Source organism: Mixophyes fleayi, chromosome 9 (assembly GCF_038048845.1).
Source record: "Mixophyes fleayi isolate aMixFle1 chromosome 9, aMixFle1.hap1, whole genome shotgun sequence".
In the NCBI taxonomy this organism is placed as follows: domain Eukaryota; kingdom Metazoa; phylum Chordata; class Amphibia; order Anura; family Limnodynastidae; genus Mixophyes; species Mixophyes fleayi.
The window spans coordinates 28,337,732-28,356,147 of record NC_134410.1 but is presented as its reverse complement, the minus strand read 5'-3'; the positions used below and the strand labels follow the sequence as shown (position 1 = coordinate 28,356,147).

Genomic DNA, 18,416 nt, shown 5'->3' with positions numbered 1-18,416 from the left:
AGTATTCAACAGGAAAAACTTTGAATTATAGGAAAAACATACCCCCTACTGTCAATTATTACAGATATTTGAAGTCCCCTCGGGTTTTTGTGGACTGTATCACTAACCATACAGCCTTGATCCTACCTCCCAATTGTCACTATTTAGGAGGGACAATCACGTTTTAAGAGCTCTGTACTGCTCTCCCACGCACAGTTTTCCCCACAGTGGGAATGTTGGGACTTATGTCCTATTCTCTGCTATTCTGCATAATAACTGTAACAACACCAGCCATGGTGGGTATGGGGCTGAATTCCCTATGTGGAGTGGGCCCCCCCAAAAAAAATCAGCCACCAAGGGCCTACTGGGACCTGTAGTGCACCAGGGAAAAATGTTAGAAACACAGCAGGAAAAAAAATCTTTATTCTAAATATTGTTTTTAGACAAGTCCAGTTAGTAGTATATCAGTTTTCTAGGAACCGGTGATATCGCTGAAGGCACTGCCTCACTAATATTTGTGAGGTTTGACTCACAGTGACAAGGGATTGGGCCATAAAAACTTGATAGACTGCATTTTCATGAATATTGCTACATCTGCATAAAAACGAGCAGAAGCTGACAACCAACTTACATAAAAATAACAATACAATTTTGAATTCACAATTGTGCATTGTTTAGTGTCATTGTTCTGTAACTTGGAGATCTGCTCCTCCTGGGGGTTTTTAATAACAAATCAAAGGACGTTTAACAGATACCTCTGCATCCACATTTGAACGATGATAGATATTTGTGTCAGTATAAAATGCCTATGGTACATTGTGCTGGATAAAGAGACCAATGTGGTCTAGAAAGCTTGCAACTTATAGGAAATCAGTTTGTCAGTAAAGAGCTGACTGCACACAAGCAGATCCTTACATCCTCCCATTCCCGGCTACAGGACTTTTTTCAGGCTGCACCCACTCTATGGGATTTTCTCCCTAGCACAATAAGACTCTCCTTTGGTCTACAAACTATCAAGCGTTCTCTGAAAACCTACCTCTTCAGACAAGCTTATAATATTCCTCAACCACCCTCTTAACCTCATTTCATTACCACCCTAGTACCACTTGTTACACCATTTCACACAAGACAACTACCTCCTGACCAAGATTGTTGTGTGACAGGATCATTTAGCGTATGAGTCACTTTTATCTTTGCAGTCTGGCTGGGCCGAAATGCAAAATGTAGATTTAACCTCATGTATCAAACTCCCATTTTCCCATAGATTGTAAGCTTGTGAGCAGGGCCTTCTCACCTCTTTGTCCATTTTACCCAGTTTGTTTATAAGTTTACTGTGTTTGTCCCCAATTGTAAAGCGCTATGGAATATGTTGGCGCTATATAAATAAATGACGATGATCCTGCACCCTTGTGTGAGCTGTGGCTAAGCTAGACAAGATCCAGATGTGTGGCCCCTTGGGGCCAGTCCTTGCTGTCAGAAGATGACCGCACACACACAGGCCAATAGCTGTTACCTTCCAACTTATCAACAATCCCAATAATGATGTGCTTTATTTTGATCAGATTGATCAGGTATAAGATATTATTAGCTTATAATGTAATATTGGATAGTGCCTGCGACACTATAAACATCCTATTTCACTAGTGGTAAGAGAGGAAGAGGATATACTGAAATTGCAAGGTGGTAATTCTACAATATCTGTAACCAAAAGGAATCAAGTACAGCAGAAATTTTAATGACTAATAATATGATATAAATATATTTTTACCTCACACAATTGAACAAGTGACAGCAGTTTCTGGTTTTCAGTATGTAATTGAGATGCTGCATCTAAGAGGTTAACAAACTGCAAATCTCAGCTAACAAGGTTTGTTAATCAAATGAGGTGCAGAGGCAACGGAGAAGTCAAATGAATCCAAAACAGCAGCTAATGACATCCCGTTAATTCCAGGTTTTTATTGTATACAATAAGGACAACCGACATATCTATGCCAGTGTTCATAATAATCAGTCTAAACAATTGGTAATAGGATACCTGTAGGGATCAGGGGTGAATTATTAATACATAAGACATATGCTTTTAAAAATGAACTGTACCAGTACAAAGCACCCCACCCTCCCCCACCTCTGTGTCCGTCTGCTGGTTTTGCATGGGAAGGAAGAGCCGTTTTCTCTATGTATGTGAGAAGAGGAGCTCAGCTTCATATGCAAACTACCAGGACATTCAAATTATTCCAAACAAATAAAAGGACCCTATACATTCTTAAATCCCCACATACAGAAGATTTCATCCTAAGAGCATCTCCTCACTGACTGATTGGTCTTTCTGCTGGAAGATAATTAGGATTGATCCAACCAGGTAGGTTAGTCAGATAGAGAAGCAGGGTGCCCTACAACTTCTCCAGACAGCAGCTGGAGAGCCACTGTTGGTCTACCTTTGTCCTACAACATAGATAAAGAAATTTAGTTCAAGTCTATAACCTCTATTTTCCTAGTCAGTCCCTAGTCTAAGGCTGGGTACACACTACAGATTTTTTTTCAGGCAATTATGAAGCCAATCACACAATAATCGACTGCTCGGCCCGATATCACATTAGTGTGTACGCTCCATCGATGAATGATTATCATTCCAAAGCACATCGTATTGTTTCATTTAATTTTTAAACTGGGCTAAAAATCTCGTTCAATGACGGAACAATGTCGTTCCAACTCTGCAGTGCGTATACGCTCACGACCAGTGGTGTCCATAGATTTCTCCGTCACAATCTTTTCAGACGATGGTTATAACAGATGAAGAGCACAGATCTGAAGGTAAACCTTGTAAAACGTGTTTACTGTGTACACATGAATCAGCATGCTGATCAGGACTTTTTCTCTTTTCAGTCGATGGTAAAATCGTTCTAGATGACACATCAGGAGACATTTTCTGTACTGTGTACCCAGCCTAATGCCCAACTACAGTAATGTAGTAGATATTTAATTGCCAATTTATACTCTATGTTCTCAGCTTTGTTTTCCAAAGTGTAAAAAGAAATACAGACCTTCCTTATTCAAAAGAGTAAGACCATTCCCCCGAAAAACCTATGTCACCAATCGTTTTGGGAAATGGACTTGAATTAAGATTTTAAGGAACTTTTCAATTCTGAACCTTTTACCTCCAGGGATATGCCCCGTTCGTTCTTGGTGAAGAGACAGCGGACTGTTATGGGGGTGACAGGATGGAGGCATCTTGTGGATGCTGAAAGAGGGGACTTGTATATTCCAGGTAGGTTAAATTCAAAATTCTTAAAATAACAGTGTTCATTATTATTTTCATTAACCAGTTTAAAGCTGCATTCCTGGTTAATCATGTTATTGTATCTGCTCTGCTCCTTCCTCTTAACAGAGCCCCAGGAAATGAACACAAATGTTTTTTTCTGGGGCTTCATCTGCTTCTAAAATACAGCACTGGAGCTGCATGTATGACCGTGCAGAACAATAACAAGCTTGAAGCTTAGTACCGGTCCTCTCACACCATCAAAGCGGCCATTTTAGAATTGTAAATTAGCCCCTTTTACTGGTGTTATGTTACAGAAACGGGTGAGCTCCGGGAACTGCAGGCTGAAACCGTTTTTCCCGGGACTCGTGTGCTTCTAATAACGATAGTGAAAATTGAACAATTAATGACATTTTTAAATGAATGTTGCTTTATGTGTATTTTTGAGGGAAAAATATTTCCAGCAATCAATCTGGTCAAAAGATTTGGTGTAAAAAAAAAATCAAAAAAAAAAAAATCAAGCATGTAAGAATATCTCCTGAGGTAATATGGCACTACAAGAGGGCATTTATTAACAGAGGGCCTGATTCATTAAGGATCTTAACTTGAGAAACTTATTTCAGTATCCTGGACAAAACCATGTTACAATGCAAGGGGTGCAAATTAGTATTCTGTTTTGCACATAAATTAAATACTGACTGTTTTTTTCATGTAGCGCACAAATACTTGATAGCTTATTTGTACACTGAAATTTAAAGTTGATATTTGTGTGCTACATGAAAAATCAGTCAGTATTAAACTTATGTGCAAAACAGAATACTAATTTGCACCCCTTGCATTGTAACATGGTTTTGTCCAGGAGACTGAAATAAGAAGTTTCTCAAGTTAAGATACTTAATGAATCAGGCCCAGAATGTGCAATAAACCAATGCAACCAGACACTTGTTTTCATTGTCTGGATTGAGCAAAGATAATTGGTGACTGAGTACATCTGCACAAGTGTACCCAAGTTGGCTACCTTTTTTGTGCCAAGCTCATAGTTGCATCCTATCAGTAAATCACCCCCAGTGCCAGCAGGTAGGTAGGTCTTCAAAGAAATGGCTCCAAACTTTATACAAATTCCAGATTTAAGGGTACCCCGGTTGAAATGTTAGACTACATGCAAAATTATTTTTTAAACAATGTAAAAGTAAAAATTTCCTACACAGCAGAAAAAAATGCCAGTGTGGAAGTAGCCTGAGAGTCAGCATCTTAAAAGATGCTCTACTGAGCAGGAAGCCGGTCTCTAATGGCGAGTGAGCCCAACATGGCCGCCCATTATGTGCTGAGGTGATTTAAAAAATAGAGCAGCACGGGTGTTTAAATTACTTTGTCCATTGCTACAAACAGGTAAGAGAAAACCATTGTTGCTATTACTTTGGTGAGGCAAATCCATACAAAACATCCATTTACATAACATTTTATTTCGGTAGTGGTTTCTAAGAAAATATTTAAAAAAACAGTCTACACTGACATAACACAATTGCCAGTCTGGTTATAAAATTCTATAAAAAGTTTATATGATTTAATAATATGGATACAGCAGCTATTCCCCTGCTCACAATAGTGTACTTGTTTTTAATATCTACATTTCTGCTTTAATACATTGTTGTGCTATATCTTACCGTAGATGATGAAATAATGTACAAATGACGACGTAGTTAAGTTCTCGTACACACTGGCATTGATAAAGCATCTGCAGTGTGTTGCATCATGGGTAAAAATAATGGTTCATTAAACGCTTTGGCAGAAGCTCACTCCATGCACACAGACATTGGTTGTGAATGCAGGACAGTCTTCAGATTTATTGTTACCCATGTGTTTGTGGTTTTACTCTGCAGTCTTTAAGCTGTTATTTCAAGACAAATCCTAGCAGTCTCTACCAAATAAATATAATTGACAGACAAAGGGATATCAATGTTAGAGTCAAATGAGCTGATATGCCAGCTATTCACCCTTCCAACTGATCTAGCCCTTTATTCTTGCTTTTTAACTCCTCTACAACCTGAGGATTCTAAACAAGAAAGGAAACTATTCAATGAGTTCAGACAAAGACTTCTGTTTGCATAGAGAGATTAACAACTATGAACATACCCATCCCAGTTCATTTCTCTCCCGGCTGTGTAAATCAGATCGCTTGAATTAGTTCAGCCATGCAAATATAAAATAAATACTTGGCACTGACTGTTTTTGCTGGAGTAATAAAAAATCATTAAGAAATACTACATAATCGGGGCTGTTATTATGAAGAGACTTACATGGGCATGATTTTACTTTTAGTCCTTTTTATTTAAAGAACTTTCATTTAAAGAGAAGTAGGTACATCAAAGTGTACATTTAAATACTCGGCATCTTATTTCTAGCATTCAAAAGATCTGTAGTGAAGGAATAATGAAATGAGTAATATTCACCCTAACCCAGTGTTTGGAGAGGTGGCACATGATTTTACATGTAAAAAAAAAAGATTTAGTGCAATTATACAATGGTGGTATAATTCTCAGCATCTATATTCTATTCTGTATGTATACACAACTGGATAGTGTCATTTCTCTCCTGTACCTGGGCTATTAGGCTTCATACTCACAGGCATTTATTGTGTTTAAAAAAAAAAAAACACATAAAAACATGAATGAAACCAAATGTCAAACTAAGATGGGTGGGGGCATGGGTGTAATAACAAAACTATGGCCGGGTTGCAATCACTCCTAACTACAACGCTTTCTTTCAACGAGACATATAAGAAGCCTAAATCATGACTAACATAATAATTTGTAATATAGAGGTATTTTGCTAGTAGAACTAGACAAATCCAGCACATGCCAAACAATAGCACTGGTTACATTATCATAACTGGCTAAATTAGACCACTGCATTGATATGTTGGTATAAACAAATTGTTGTCTAAAATATTCAAAAAGGGATAAATGTCCATGTTTAGCAAGTACTGTCTATAAGTTTTACAATAGTGGTGAAGATAGTTGAGTGATTGTTAACCTTTTTACTACAGCCCACTGGTGAGAGCGAGAGTTAAATTTGTATATAACTGGTATAGAAATTTGTATTTAAAGGATGATTCTTATGTTTGCAATTGGAACTAAAGTATGTAGTGTGATGTAAAGTAATTACTGTGGTATCTACAGCAAAAAATACACGAAAGAGAGAGAGATCAACCACAACTTTAAAACCACCTGCCTAATATTGTGTAGGTCCCCCTCGTGCCACCAACACAACTCTGACCCGTCAAGGCCTGGACTCCACAAGACCTCTGAAGGTGTCCTGTGGTATCTGGCATAAAGACATTAGAAGACTGCAGAAAAAGTTAATGCTATGATAGAAACGTGTCAGATCACACAGTGCATGGCAGCTTGCTGACCCCTGTCCACCTACGAAAGTGCCTAGAAACGGGCATGTGAGTGCCAGAACTGGACCATGGAGCAATGGAAGAAGGTGGCCTGGTCTGATGAATCACGTTTTTTTTAGTTGTCGGCTGGCATCCATATTGATGTTACTTTGACACGTTCCACCTACCTAAACATTATTGCAGACTAAGTACACCCCTTCATGGCAACGGTATTCCCTGATGGTTTGAGAAACATGACCAAGAAGTTCAAGGTTTTGACTTGGCCTCCAAATTCCCCAGATCTCAACCCAAACAAACATCTATGGGATGTGTTGGAAAAACAAGTCCGAGCCATGGAGGCACCTCACAACTTACAGGACTTAATGGATCTTCTACTAACGTTTTGGTGCCAGATATACACAGGACACCTTCAGAGGTGTTGTGGAGTTCATAAATCGACAGACAGAGCTGTTTTGGCGACACAAGGAAGGCCTACACAATATTAGGCAGGTGTATACACACATCTCCAGATTTTGACCCTCTATAAAGTAATTGTCAGCAGTTTTACTTCACAAAGAGCGCACATACGACCAGGAGGAAGTATGGAAAAATGTCACTAAATTAATAAAAAGCCTAGAAAGATCTTTTATGAGGAAAATGTCTGAACTAGATTTATTTACAGTGAGATTCTTAAGGGGAATATGATCACTATGTAGAAACATTATTGGCCTGTACAGAAATCTAAGAAACTCTTCTATATTATGTCGCACATAGAGGCCACACCGCCCACCCCTTCTTATTGGAAGAGGAGATATTTAAATATGCTGCCCGTTCATGAAAGAGTGAAGTAATAGTCTTTAGAAGTGACTGAGGACACTATGTATAGAGTAAACAGATATGACTTTCTTTTAATAGCTTTTTAAAAAAAAATATTTGTTTTCATAATTCTGCCAATCACATGTGCCCCAAGACTTATACTCAATTTATTCTGTCTTTCTCCCATTTAGGTACCAGATTTATTTTCAGTGTATCCCTCACTAGGTCACAATACACCGGGGGGCACCAATTCATGTCGCTATAACATTAGATTAATGTCTGTGGACTGCACAACTGCAATAGTCAAGTTGCACCTAAAACATTCTACACTACAACATGTAACACTGCACTATATGATAAATAGCCACACTAACCACTGGACACTGCACATACAAGGCTATTAGAGTTTGCTTAAAAAAAAACTCAAGTATGCCTAGGTTTTAACAATTGAGAATGAGATATTAGGTGTTTGCTGCTGCTCTTTAATTCTTATGGTCTTTTCAATCCTGCAGATTCCATATTTTGGCCTTACCCACATGAGCAACCACCGACCACTCCAATAGCCGCTGAGGTACGCAAGTAGTTTGTCTCAAGGAAAATTTGCAGTAATTCTGCAGAGGCCAGGAGCGTCTTGTGTGGGAAAGAAGCACTATCCAGCCCATGTATGTGACACCACTGCCTTACATTCACAAAACTTACAATACTATCCTTTCTCCCGCCCAGGGACCATTCCACTGCCGTGCCTGTCGGAAGACCTTTCCTCTTCAGCGTATGCTAACCCGTCACCTGAAGTGTCACAGCATCCAGAAGAGACACCGCTGTCCCTGCTGCACTAAAGGCTTTAATGACACATTTGATCTGAAACGTCATATGAGAACGCACACTGGTGAGCAGGGTGGTGTAAAAATCATTTGTACTGGTTCAGCTATTCTCGTTCAGTATTTACAAGTTCCTGTAAAACAGTGATTCATTCCCAACACCCCAGAGACTAAGGTGGTCAATATCTGATCACTACTAAATCTAAAAACTACTACTTCTCATTGACCTCTGCTGCATTTGACACGGTCAACCAATCGCTTCTCATACAAATTCTGCATTCCCCATGTCTTCAGGACACTCTCCTGGTTGTCCTCCTACTTATCCAAATTAAGTGTCCATTTCTGGTACGTGCTCCTCTCATTTCTCTATCAGTTGGAGTACCACAAGGCTCTGACCTACGCCCAATTCTTTGGATTTCAGTATCACACCTTAATGTATCTACCGTCTCCAGATATTCCCCCATCTGTGTTAAACTTTTATAGTCGTCTAGCCTCAAACGCAATCTTTTAAGAACTAAGCTATTAACCTTTCCACCAGTCAACAGAAGCTACCTATCTAACATCTATTTCTGTTATCAAAGAAACAAAACCTACTCCTCATGTTTTCTGCCTAGGTGTCATCCTACAATAATACAAAAAAAATGGACTATGCATAATGGGTCAAATATAAATCAATTCTATTAAATATCAAATAGATACAATAAAAAAAATAGGATCTAAATAAAAATGTGCTTACTCCAATTCAAAGTTTTTTTCAGACTGCACATAATCTGTGAAATTCCCTCCCTCGTACGAGACTTTCCACTAACCTCCAAAGCGTTCTTCCCTATAAACACATCTGTTCAGGCAAACTTATTAAATTCCTGAACCACTTAACCTCCCTAAAATATTCTACCCCACTACCACCCCCCTAGACAGTTAATGTATTGTAATTCTATACGCAAACAACCTGACTCCCCCCCCCCCCCCGGGTCATATAGCCCCCACCAACCTCTTCCCACTGCAATCTGACTGGACCAATGTGCAATCTGTGGCATCTAACCTCATGTATTAAACTTCTATATTCTTGTAGATTGGAAGTTTGCAAGTAGGGTTCCCTGTTAATACCCAGACTTGTGTTACTACTGTGTTCCCAACACTGCTGAGTATACCATGTATAAATATGTATCTCATCTTCCATCCCCTTACAGGGATCAGACCATACAAGTGTCCAGCCTGTGACAAATGCTTCACTCAGCGTTGCTCTCTAGAGTCCCATTTGCGCAAGATCCACGGTGTCCTACAGAGTTATGCCTACCGCCAACGCCGCTCCAAGATCTACGTCTGTGAGGACTGCGGCTTTACTTCCCCGAGTTCAGACACCTACACACTGCACATGCTGGAGGTCCATCCCAGCAACCCAATGCTCTCCAAACATCTGCGGAAACGAGGAGCTGGAGTATCGAGAGCGGACATGGGTGTTCTGCTACATCCAACTCCATGCTACCGTCCACATCTTCTCCCAACAAGATGACTAATGGGAGCTTTGAAGATTCTTAATCATTGAGTAACAGACCAGTGAACAATGACTCTCCGTGGAAAATAATTCACACAAATATTTGCAAGATTTAAATAAAAAAATGACATTTATTCAAAATAAAAACCTCTAACTAAACATCCAAGGAGATCACTCAGTCCAGCGATGACCGCAGTGGGGTGCAGTACAGACATAATATAGTCTCATGGCGTCCTAAAAGATAAAAATCAAATTAAATTCTTAATTTAAGTGAAAGAAAGCTATTTATATACATTTGAAGTGTTCACCTATTATAGACTGAAGGGGCCTGATTCATTAAGGATCTTAAATGAAGAGGTATCTTATTTCAGTCTCCTGGACAAAACCATGTTACAATGTAAGGGGTGCAAATTAGTTTTCTGTTTTGCACATATGTTAAATACTGACCGTTTTTTCATGCAGCACACAAATACTTGATAGCTTATTTGTACACTGAAATTTAAAGTTGATATTTGTGTGCTACATGAAAAAAACAGTCAGTATTTAACTTCTGTGCAAAACAGAAAACTAGTTTGCACCCCTTGCATTGTAACATGGTTTTGTCCAGGAGACTGAAATAAGATACCTCTTCATTTAAGATCCTTAATGAATCAGGCCCAAGGTTTTTAAAAACACATTTTCACAATATACTGCACTACACGCTATATCATAAAAAACTTAACTCCTTGAACTGCACATAAGATTTTAGTTTTGGCTGCAGTTCATCTTTAATGGCTTGTACGTGTATTTCTACTAAATACACTGCTGTATTTTCTGTGCTTTTCAGCCACGCATTTATATCAGAGCTGTTTATTTTAGATTTCCCACTGAATACAACACAGGTCAGCACAGGATAGAATTGCACCCACAGAGCAGCTGTACCCTTTATCTTCTGCCTTTACATATTGAAAAAGTTACTTATTCACTGAGTATTGAAAGACGTATCAATCAATAAATTAAAGTCACTTGAAGAAATCATATTTAAAGTATGGGAATACTTTGGCAACAAAAATGCTGATGGTAAGGTGTGTGTGTGTAGAAGCTAGTAAATATTATTCAATAAGACATTTATACATTGACCATCAAACAACATCCTGCAGAGCCAGAACCATCACAATATATATTTGTCAATGTAGCAAAGAGACTAATTGCTGTCTGTGGCAAGATGATCGTAATCAAACCCTAAACTCAATCCCACAAACGCACAGACCCAAGTTAGTTCTCCGCTATAGCATTCAGACACATTTAAGGTAAAGCAATAGCTAACAAAATGCAGAACAAAAGGAACAGAGGGAAAAGAAATACAAAAATATAAGAGTCAATGGTCAGGACCTAAAGCAGTGTTGGCTAACCTGTGACACTCCAAGTGTTGTGAAACTAAGTCCCAGCATGCTTTGCCCATATATAGCAGCTTATTGCTGGAAAGGTATGCTGGGACTTGTAGTTTTACAACATCTGGAGTGTCACAGGTTAGCCAACACTGACCTAAAGTGATACATAACTGTTTTCTATGCATTATAAACTCTAACCAATGAGCATTACACTGCTCATACCAGACCTTCTTAAATATTACGAAGTGCAAAACAGCATAGTATTCATACACATTTTGTAGGTTGAGGTACAATGGTATTTAAGTGGAATACGATACCTCAGCTCGCGCACTGTGAGACTGGAAAAACACGGCTTCTTTATGTCCGCACCTGCACGAGAGAAGTGGAAAACAATATAAGAGAGGGTGGAAAGGGCTCAGGGGTGGGAGGATGTAGGTGTGATGAGGACACTTACTTGGAACAGGGATGATCCTCAGTACGAGGTAATGTGGGGTCTTGAGACACATCAGCAATAATCTGAGTTAGCTCACTGGGAAAGAAATGGACATCAGTTACAGGAGAACAGTTACATGATACCCAATAGCATCAATCCACTGATTCTTACACACAGGAGTTCGTTGTGGAGGAGTTTAGGGCATTTACCTGCTTCAATGCCACACAGCTCAGTCCAGGCCATACAGACAAAAACTGCCATTATTTCATGTTACAACCATCTATTGGGTACATGACCATCCACAAACTTGTCCTGTATGTTTACTATAGTGCATAGTGACCAGAGATGACAATACATGTGCATTAAATGTATGGAGGCTGCACAAAACCAATATGGTTTACTTACAAATAAACTTATATTTATAGTCATTATCTGTTACAAAAAAACAAATATTTTATGTAGCACTGGGGGTATATCACAATACTATACATAACACACATGCCAAGATACTCACTCTACTTCATGCGTAATCTTATTAACATATATACAGCTGTTATCTGCCTCTTGCTGGTAGTCACAATTCCGGCACTGCAAATAAAAAGAGGTGGATTAAAGCAGCTGTCTTGTTAGGAAAGCAGAGAGAATGAATCCACTATGACCTATATGGATAAAACAGTCAGGCCCCAAGATATAATTTATCTATAATAAACCCTACCAGGAGGCTTTACTTTACAAGATGAAAGCAGCATTAAGGTGACTGTAGAGGCTGGAAGCTCTGGTCATGGGATCCTCCTGATCACCTCTACTTACATTCTATCACTGTGCAGAAACTCTGAAGACGCCACAAGACAGCGGCATTAGACAAAGGTTTTATCTTGGCAACCAGCAGAAGCCATAAACAGTAGACAGCTGTTACTAATAAGTCCTGTATCTGCTAAACACCAGGTAGGGAGTTCAATTAGATAAGTTTATCCTTATGAGATTGGACATTGATGTAACATTTCCATCAGCACAGTGCACCACTGCACTGATAGTTTTAAGCGGCACCTAATAAGACCGAGTATACATCTTGAAGCCACTGGGCGGACCATCCAGGAGCTCTGGTGCACAAAGGCCATACATAAATGATGTCTACTGGAGGCATGTAGGCTTACTATTAAAATGCACACTGGTGACAGTCTCATGTAGTGCTGCACCCAATAGAAACTTAGCTGCCAGAGTAGCAGTAGAGATGAGGCTTAGGGCATTAATATGATGTTATCTAAGTTTGGACACCAGCATTATGACTAATAGTGGAATTAAATGATGTCACCACGTGCACATCAACAGCCCTAGACTGAATATGAATTTATCTTACCGCATAAAGGAGGATTCGATTCTCTTTGTCTTCTTTAGGATACAACATGTTGTTGCTACAAAAGAAAAAGAAAATGTATGAGCAGAGCCCTCTTTATTAATATACAATTTGTAGGAGGAAAAATGAAATTAAACCATAAGTGACATTGTAACAAAATAATCAATGTTATTCACATCATTTGTCAGTGGTTTTAATGTTGTGGCTGATCACTGTATATACCATTATATGCAACTTGGTACCAATTGAGACAAAATTAAGCTGCTTATTTGTATGAGAGGGGTACACATTTGTATTACCAAGAGAGCAAAAAAGAATACTTGACTGATCCTTCTCTTTTGTGCACTATTGATATGTGAGGGCCAGCTACCAACTACATTTGTTGTACAGCGCTGTGAAATATGTCACCACTATATAGACAATGAATGAGACAAATCATGCAGTACTATTGCCTCCTTTTCAGGCACTCACAGCAAATATAAAAAAATAACAATTAGTGCCACAGACAAATAATCAGCCACATCATGTAAATATACTTAAAGGAATGATTGCAGTGTAAGCCACTTAACTTTATGTTTGTAAATAAGTTTCCCCCATTACTGCATTAGAGATAATGACAGCAGTACAAGGAAGCTTTCACTGAAAAGATCTGCACCCCATCATCATCACAATTTATTTATATAGCGCCACTAATTCCGCAGCGCTGTACAGAGAACTCACTCACATCAGTCCCTGCCCCAATGGGGCTTACAGTCTAAATTCCCCCACACACATACACACACACAGACACGTGTTAATTTGATAGCAGCCACTTAACCTACCAGTATGTTTTTGGAGTGTGGGAGGAAACCGGAGCACCCGGAGGAAACCCACGCAAACACAGGGAGAACATACAAACTTCTCACAGATAAGGCCATGGTCGGGAATTGAACTCATGAGCCCAGTGCCCACCCCAACCTCTTCTAGTTAAACCCACAGGAGAAACATAACCCAGGAATCTAACATACCCCCATATACAGGGCAGAGACACATGGTAGGATTAGACATGACCATTGCTGTGTTTTATTACCCCTTCATCACCCAGTCATAGGAAACCCTCATACACTCACTGCATCACTCTGTACCACTAACATGCAGCATAATAATCATTCCAGATGTTGTATGTGTGTAACTGCCACCATCTAGGGCAGGCCCGTCCAACCTGCGGCCCTCCAGGTGTTGTGAAATTACAAGCCCCAGCATGCTTTGCCAGTAGACAACCTGTTGATAGCTGGAAGGGCATGTTGGGACTTGTAGTTTCACAATACCTGGCGTGTCACAGGTTAGCCAACACTGATCTAGGGCATACAGTGCTCCTACAGGGATCCCAGGTCTGTAATGACTGATACTACAGCGCACACTGTGCAGAACCTCTCACCATTCCTGGCAGAACCGGATCCCTACAAACCCCGGCTCGTAAGAACCTTCTACGTCCATCCTTTGCTCCGGAAACACATCAGGAAACATGATTGACCCGGATGTTACGCACACTGACAAACCAGCGACATTCCCCACTGACCGGCGTTTATGAGCAATGGAATGCGCTCAAACCACGCCCTATTTCAGCTACGTAACTATCACGCCACGCCCAGACGTCACCGAGACACGCCTTCAGCTGGTAAGTGCGCATGGGTGCTAGAGGCTTCCGTTTTGTGTCGCCAATATGGAAAAAAACGGGGCCATTTTATTGGAGGAAACTAAGTTAATGCATCGCTTCAATAAATATTGTAACGATTTTCAACTTTTCTCACTATTTTTTCAATACAGATATCCAGTGCTGAATCTAAAAACAACTTTAACATCAGTGAATTCATTCTGTCAGTGTTTTTTGTTATTTGAAGTTAAATTGGAAAAGCAGTAGCACTTGGGCAGTGTACAAAAATGGACCTGAGAGAAGAACTGTATAGTGCTATATTTTTTAACACATTTACTGACCAACTCCTCAGTATTATTCAGTATGTTGCATGTAGATTTATCTTTACTCATTCTGAGGGCTTTACATTTATATTGAATAAGAGAGAAAGCAGACTTAAGCGAAATGCGCTTCGGCGTCCTCGTTGTCTGCACTATTTGTATCTTATTGAAACTGGCAGCTTATTTCTATTTTTTTATGAAACTCCGATATATCCAGATTTAATTCGGAAGTATCATCTAGGCAGATAGCAATGCATCCTCCATATTATAAGCAGGAATTGGCTAATAAGGCACTTTACAGACAACGCTCATGTTGCTAGAGTACATATAGGGCTACCCTGATACGGAGCTCATCTATGCACTTCCAAATACATGCGGGCAACTGCCTATCAAGGCATTGTACAGATAACGTTTCTCACTGTTATAACAAGTATAGGGTTACCCTGAAACGGAGCTCATCTGTGCATATATATTAAAATTAATGCTTGCATGAATTATATACTTGAATGCTAATCTAGTAAATTACCTGCAATTTGGTTATCATTATATCTGCCAACAGCATAAGTCCTATATTTAATAAAGAAGATATTTGTGTAGACAGCATTTGATTTTAAATTATTTTATATTTCGCTCATTTTAATCAATCTTTGAAGAAAAGTTATATTTTAATAACACAGAAGCTATGTGCACCTACAAATAAACTTCCTTCCTTTTCTTGATATTTCTAATACATACAATATTGCAGGTAATAGCAAGGGCAAAATATACCTAATAACATAAAATAATAATACACATAATACACTGATGCGTAGCAGCTCCGTTTCTTCAGCGCTGTCCTATACAGCAGCCGCGGCGCTGTCTAAGAAGCGTCCGCGGCGGTGCTGTATACACTACAGCACCGCCGCGGACGCTTCTTTGACAGCGCCGCGGCTGCTGTATAGGACAGTGCAGCTATAGCGGCCACTTCGTTAGCGCGGGGGGGGGGGTTTCTGGAGACTCAGAAACCCCCCCTGCGTGCGCCACTGGACTGGGCCAAGCATTAAAAAGTACATTAAACTGAGAAACGGGTAATGAATAAAAAGTTCTCAGTCCAGTAGCACCCCGTTTCTTGACATCCAAACAGAGGGATAATAACCTCAATTATCAATTAATATTGTCTATAACACTAATAAATAATAAATGCCAATAACAATAGTAATATGATGTATAGATAAATATCTTGGCAATTACATGGTATATACAAAATGTTTAATAAAACAACTTACACTCTTCTTGTAGATTGTATTTAGTCAGCTAGCTCAGTACTATCAAAGAAAGTGTAATTTGAAAAATTATTTAAAAAAAAATATTTGTTTTAAAAATATGCATTACATTGATAACCACGTCTAGTAAAAATTGTTCCCCTTGATAGTCACTTTGTTGAAAAGTTTTAAAATTCAATGTAAGCTTTCTACCACTGGGTGGTACTGCTGTATGACGGGACACCAACACACAGGACTTCATTTACACCCAGGCGCTGTGCACAAATTACTGTGATAGCCATGTGCCCCATTTTGCGCACATGCTCCTATATTTCTGCCAAAGCACATAGCAGGAAGATTTCATCACCCCTCAGAAGCCGTTTGGGGGAGTTAGCATGTGCCTTGCAAAGTATGGAGTACGCACAGATTAGTTTTGCAGGGCAGGGCATAAACATGATTACAATTTAGGGAGCATGATTGTTAAAATGAGATACAGAGGGGGAGCGGGTACACTTTTAGGGGCATTCCTTTCGATGCAAAGTGGTAGTCACCCATTTCCACTCCACATTGGATAAAATGTATTTTTGAAATTTTTACTATAGGTATGCAATCATTTTACTGTAGGAGGATTAATAAATGCGCTTAATTACGTAAAATATTTGAAATAAAATCTTGCTTTTTAAACGTTATTATGGTCAATCTGTGAATATTTCTTTTAATTGAAATACTTCAAAGGTATAATACTCTACCACAACCTCTGCATTGCTCAGGCAAAGTTAGTTTCAGCTGTATTGCAATTTGCATTGTATGTACAGTACATATGCATCAGAGGCTGCTCTGAAAGTGCATTATAAATAGAGATGGTCACTGACCCCCGTGTTTTGGTTTTGGATTCGGTTTTGGATCTGGATTACCGTCGTGTTTTGGTTTTGGTTTTGGTTTTGCAAAACCGCCATTGCGTGTTTTGGTTTTGGTTTTGATTTTGTTTGGTTTTGTTTTGCTATTTTTTTGGAAAATCCATGTTTTTGGGCCTAAATTAACCCAATTTAGTGCTCCAACTGTTTTAGAGACAAGTAATCTAATTGTTGAGTAATAAATCATCCAAAAAAACAGTTTAATTCTTCGTTGGTAGGCCTATTCTACACACAAAACAGATTGTCTTTCTCTCCATCTATGCATATTGGCAATGCAGCCATCGTCTTTGAATGTATATTACACCCTACACTTATAGTTAAATATGTAAAGAAATGGAAAAAGCCAGTTTGGTTTCTGTCTCTCAAGGCCCCCCTCCACTTGTATAAAATACCAAAAAATTCAGCCATTATAGACTGTACAATATTAATTGACATGGAGAAAGCCAGTTTGGTTTCTGTCTCTCTAGGCCCCCCTCCACTTGTATAAAATACTAAAAAATTCAGCCATTATAGACTGTACAATATAAATTGAAATGGACAAAGGCAGTTTGGTATCTGTCTGCATCAGATCCTCTCTCCACTAGGAGTAAAATAGAAAACTATTCAGCCGTTATATAATCTAGAATATAAATAGAAATTGAGAAAGGCAATTTGGTATCTGTCTGCATCATAATCATCAACATCATCATTAGCGCCCTCGTCGCCTACACAAATCTCCCCCTCATCCTCTTCTAATTCCAAAGTGGCATCCTCAATTTGGGTATCACCGGCTACACTCGGGCTATTAAGGCACACATCAGCAGAATGCTCACGATTAGACATCCCACTGTTGGATGGACTCTCCACAGGGATTGTTGTCATTTGTGAATCAGAGCAAATATTCTCCTGTAATGCCTCACTGTTATCTTGCAGCTCGGCTTTGACGCGTAACAGTAGTTGTGCACCAATTGTAGGCTGGGTAACTTTTTGGGATCTGCCACTAATAGCCAAAGGTGAAGGCCTCATTCTCTCTTTGCCACTGCGTGTGTAGAATGGCATGCTTGCAATTTTTTTTTTATCGTCACTTAACTTTTGCTCAGTTACACTTCTTTTTCGCTTCAATACAGTAAAATTTTTTTGGGTTTTTGTTTTTTGCACTAATTTGAAAACACTCTGTTGTTTGACATCGCCTTGGCCAGATGACGTACTGGGAACACTGACATCAGGACTGGTGACAGAACCTGGTTGCTCATTCAGATCATATGTGGACTGCTTTGAATCCATTCTGAGCGCAAACCACTGGGGAGTGCTAAAAATTATTTAGTAGATTCTGCTGACAGTTATGACTTTTGACAGCCAGAAATATTAATGCACAATTAGGGAGGACACCCCAAAAGCACTGAGGAGTGCTACAAATTATTTAGTAGAT

At 39.2% G+C, this 18,416-nt stretch overlaps 2 protein-coding genes across 2 annotated transcripts; one reads left to right on the top strand and one right to left on the bottom strand.

Annotated features, from left to right (window-relative positions):
• Positions 1–2,805: 2,805 nt before the first annotated feature.
• On the top strand, positions 2,806–9,937 carry OVOL3 (ovo like zinc finger 3). The gene is made up of 4 exons (XM_075187157.1): positions 2,806–3,244; positions 7,943–8,001; positions 8,154–8,316; positions 9,439–9,937. The coding sequence occupies exons 1-4, from the start codon at positions 3,145–3,147 to the stop codon at positions 9,759–9,761; spliced, it is 645 nt and encodes a 214-aa protein (XP_075043258.1). The 5' UTR covers positions 2,806–3,144; the 3' UTR covers positions 9,762–9,937.
• On the bottom strand, positions 9,855–14,456 carry POLR2I (RNA polymerase II subunit I). The gene is made up of 6 exons (XM_075187159.1): positions 14,318–14,456; positions 12,904–12,958; positions 12,061–12,134; positions 11,568–11,642; positions 11,431–11,482; positions 9,855–9,977 (listed from the first exon to the last, which is right to left on the bottom strand). The coding sequence occupies exons 1-6, from the start codon at positions 14,404–14,406 to the stop codon at positions 9,915–9,917; spliced, it is 408 nt and encodes a 135-aa protein (XP_075043260.1). The 5' UTR covers positions 14,407–14,456; the 3' UTR covers positions 9,855–9,914.
• Positions 14,457–18,416: the final 3,960 nt, after the last annotated feature.

Excerpts from the sequence above, each read along its gene's own strand:
- OVOL3 (XM_075187157.1), top strand. The coding sequence starts at position 3,145 with ATGCCCCGTTCGTTCTTGGTGAAGAGACAGCGGACTGTTATGGGGGTG. Across the intron at positions 8,002-8,153 it reads CCACTCCAATAGCCGCTGAG|GGACCATTCCACTGCCGTGC; the intron begins GTACGCAAGTAG and ends TCTCCCGCCCAG. Across the intron at positions 8,317-9,438 it reads TCATATGAGAACGCACACTG|GGATCAGACCATACAAGTGT; the intron begins GTGAGCAGGGTG and ends ATCCCCTTACAG.
- POLR2I (XM_075187159.1), bottom strand. The coding sequence starts at position 14,406 with ATGTTTCCTGATGTGTTTCCGGAGCAAAGGATGGACGTAGAAGGTTCT. Across the intron at positions 12,135-12,903 it reads ATCGAATCCTCCTTTATGCG|TGCCGGAATTGTGACTACCA; the intron begins GTAAGATAAATT and ends TTTTATTTGCAG. Across the intron at positions 11,483-11,567 it reads GAGGATCATCCCTGTTCCAA|GTGCGGACATAAAGAAGCCG; the intron begins GTAAGTGTCCTC and ends TCTCTCGTGCAG.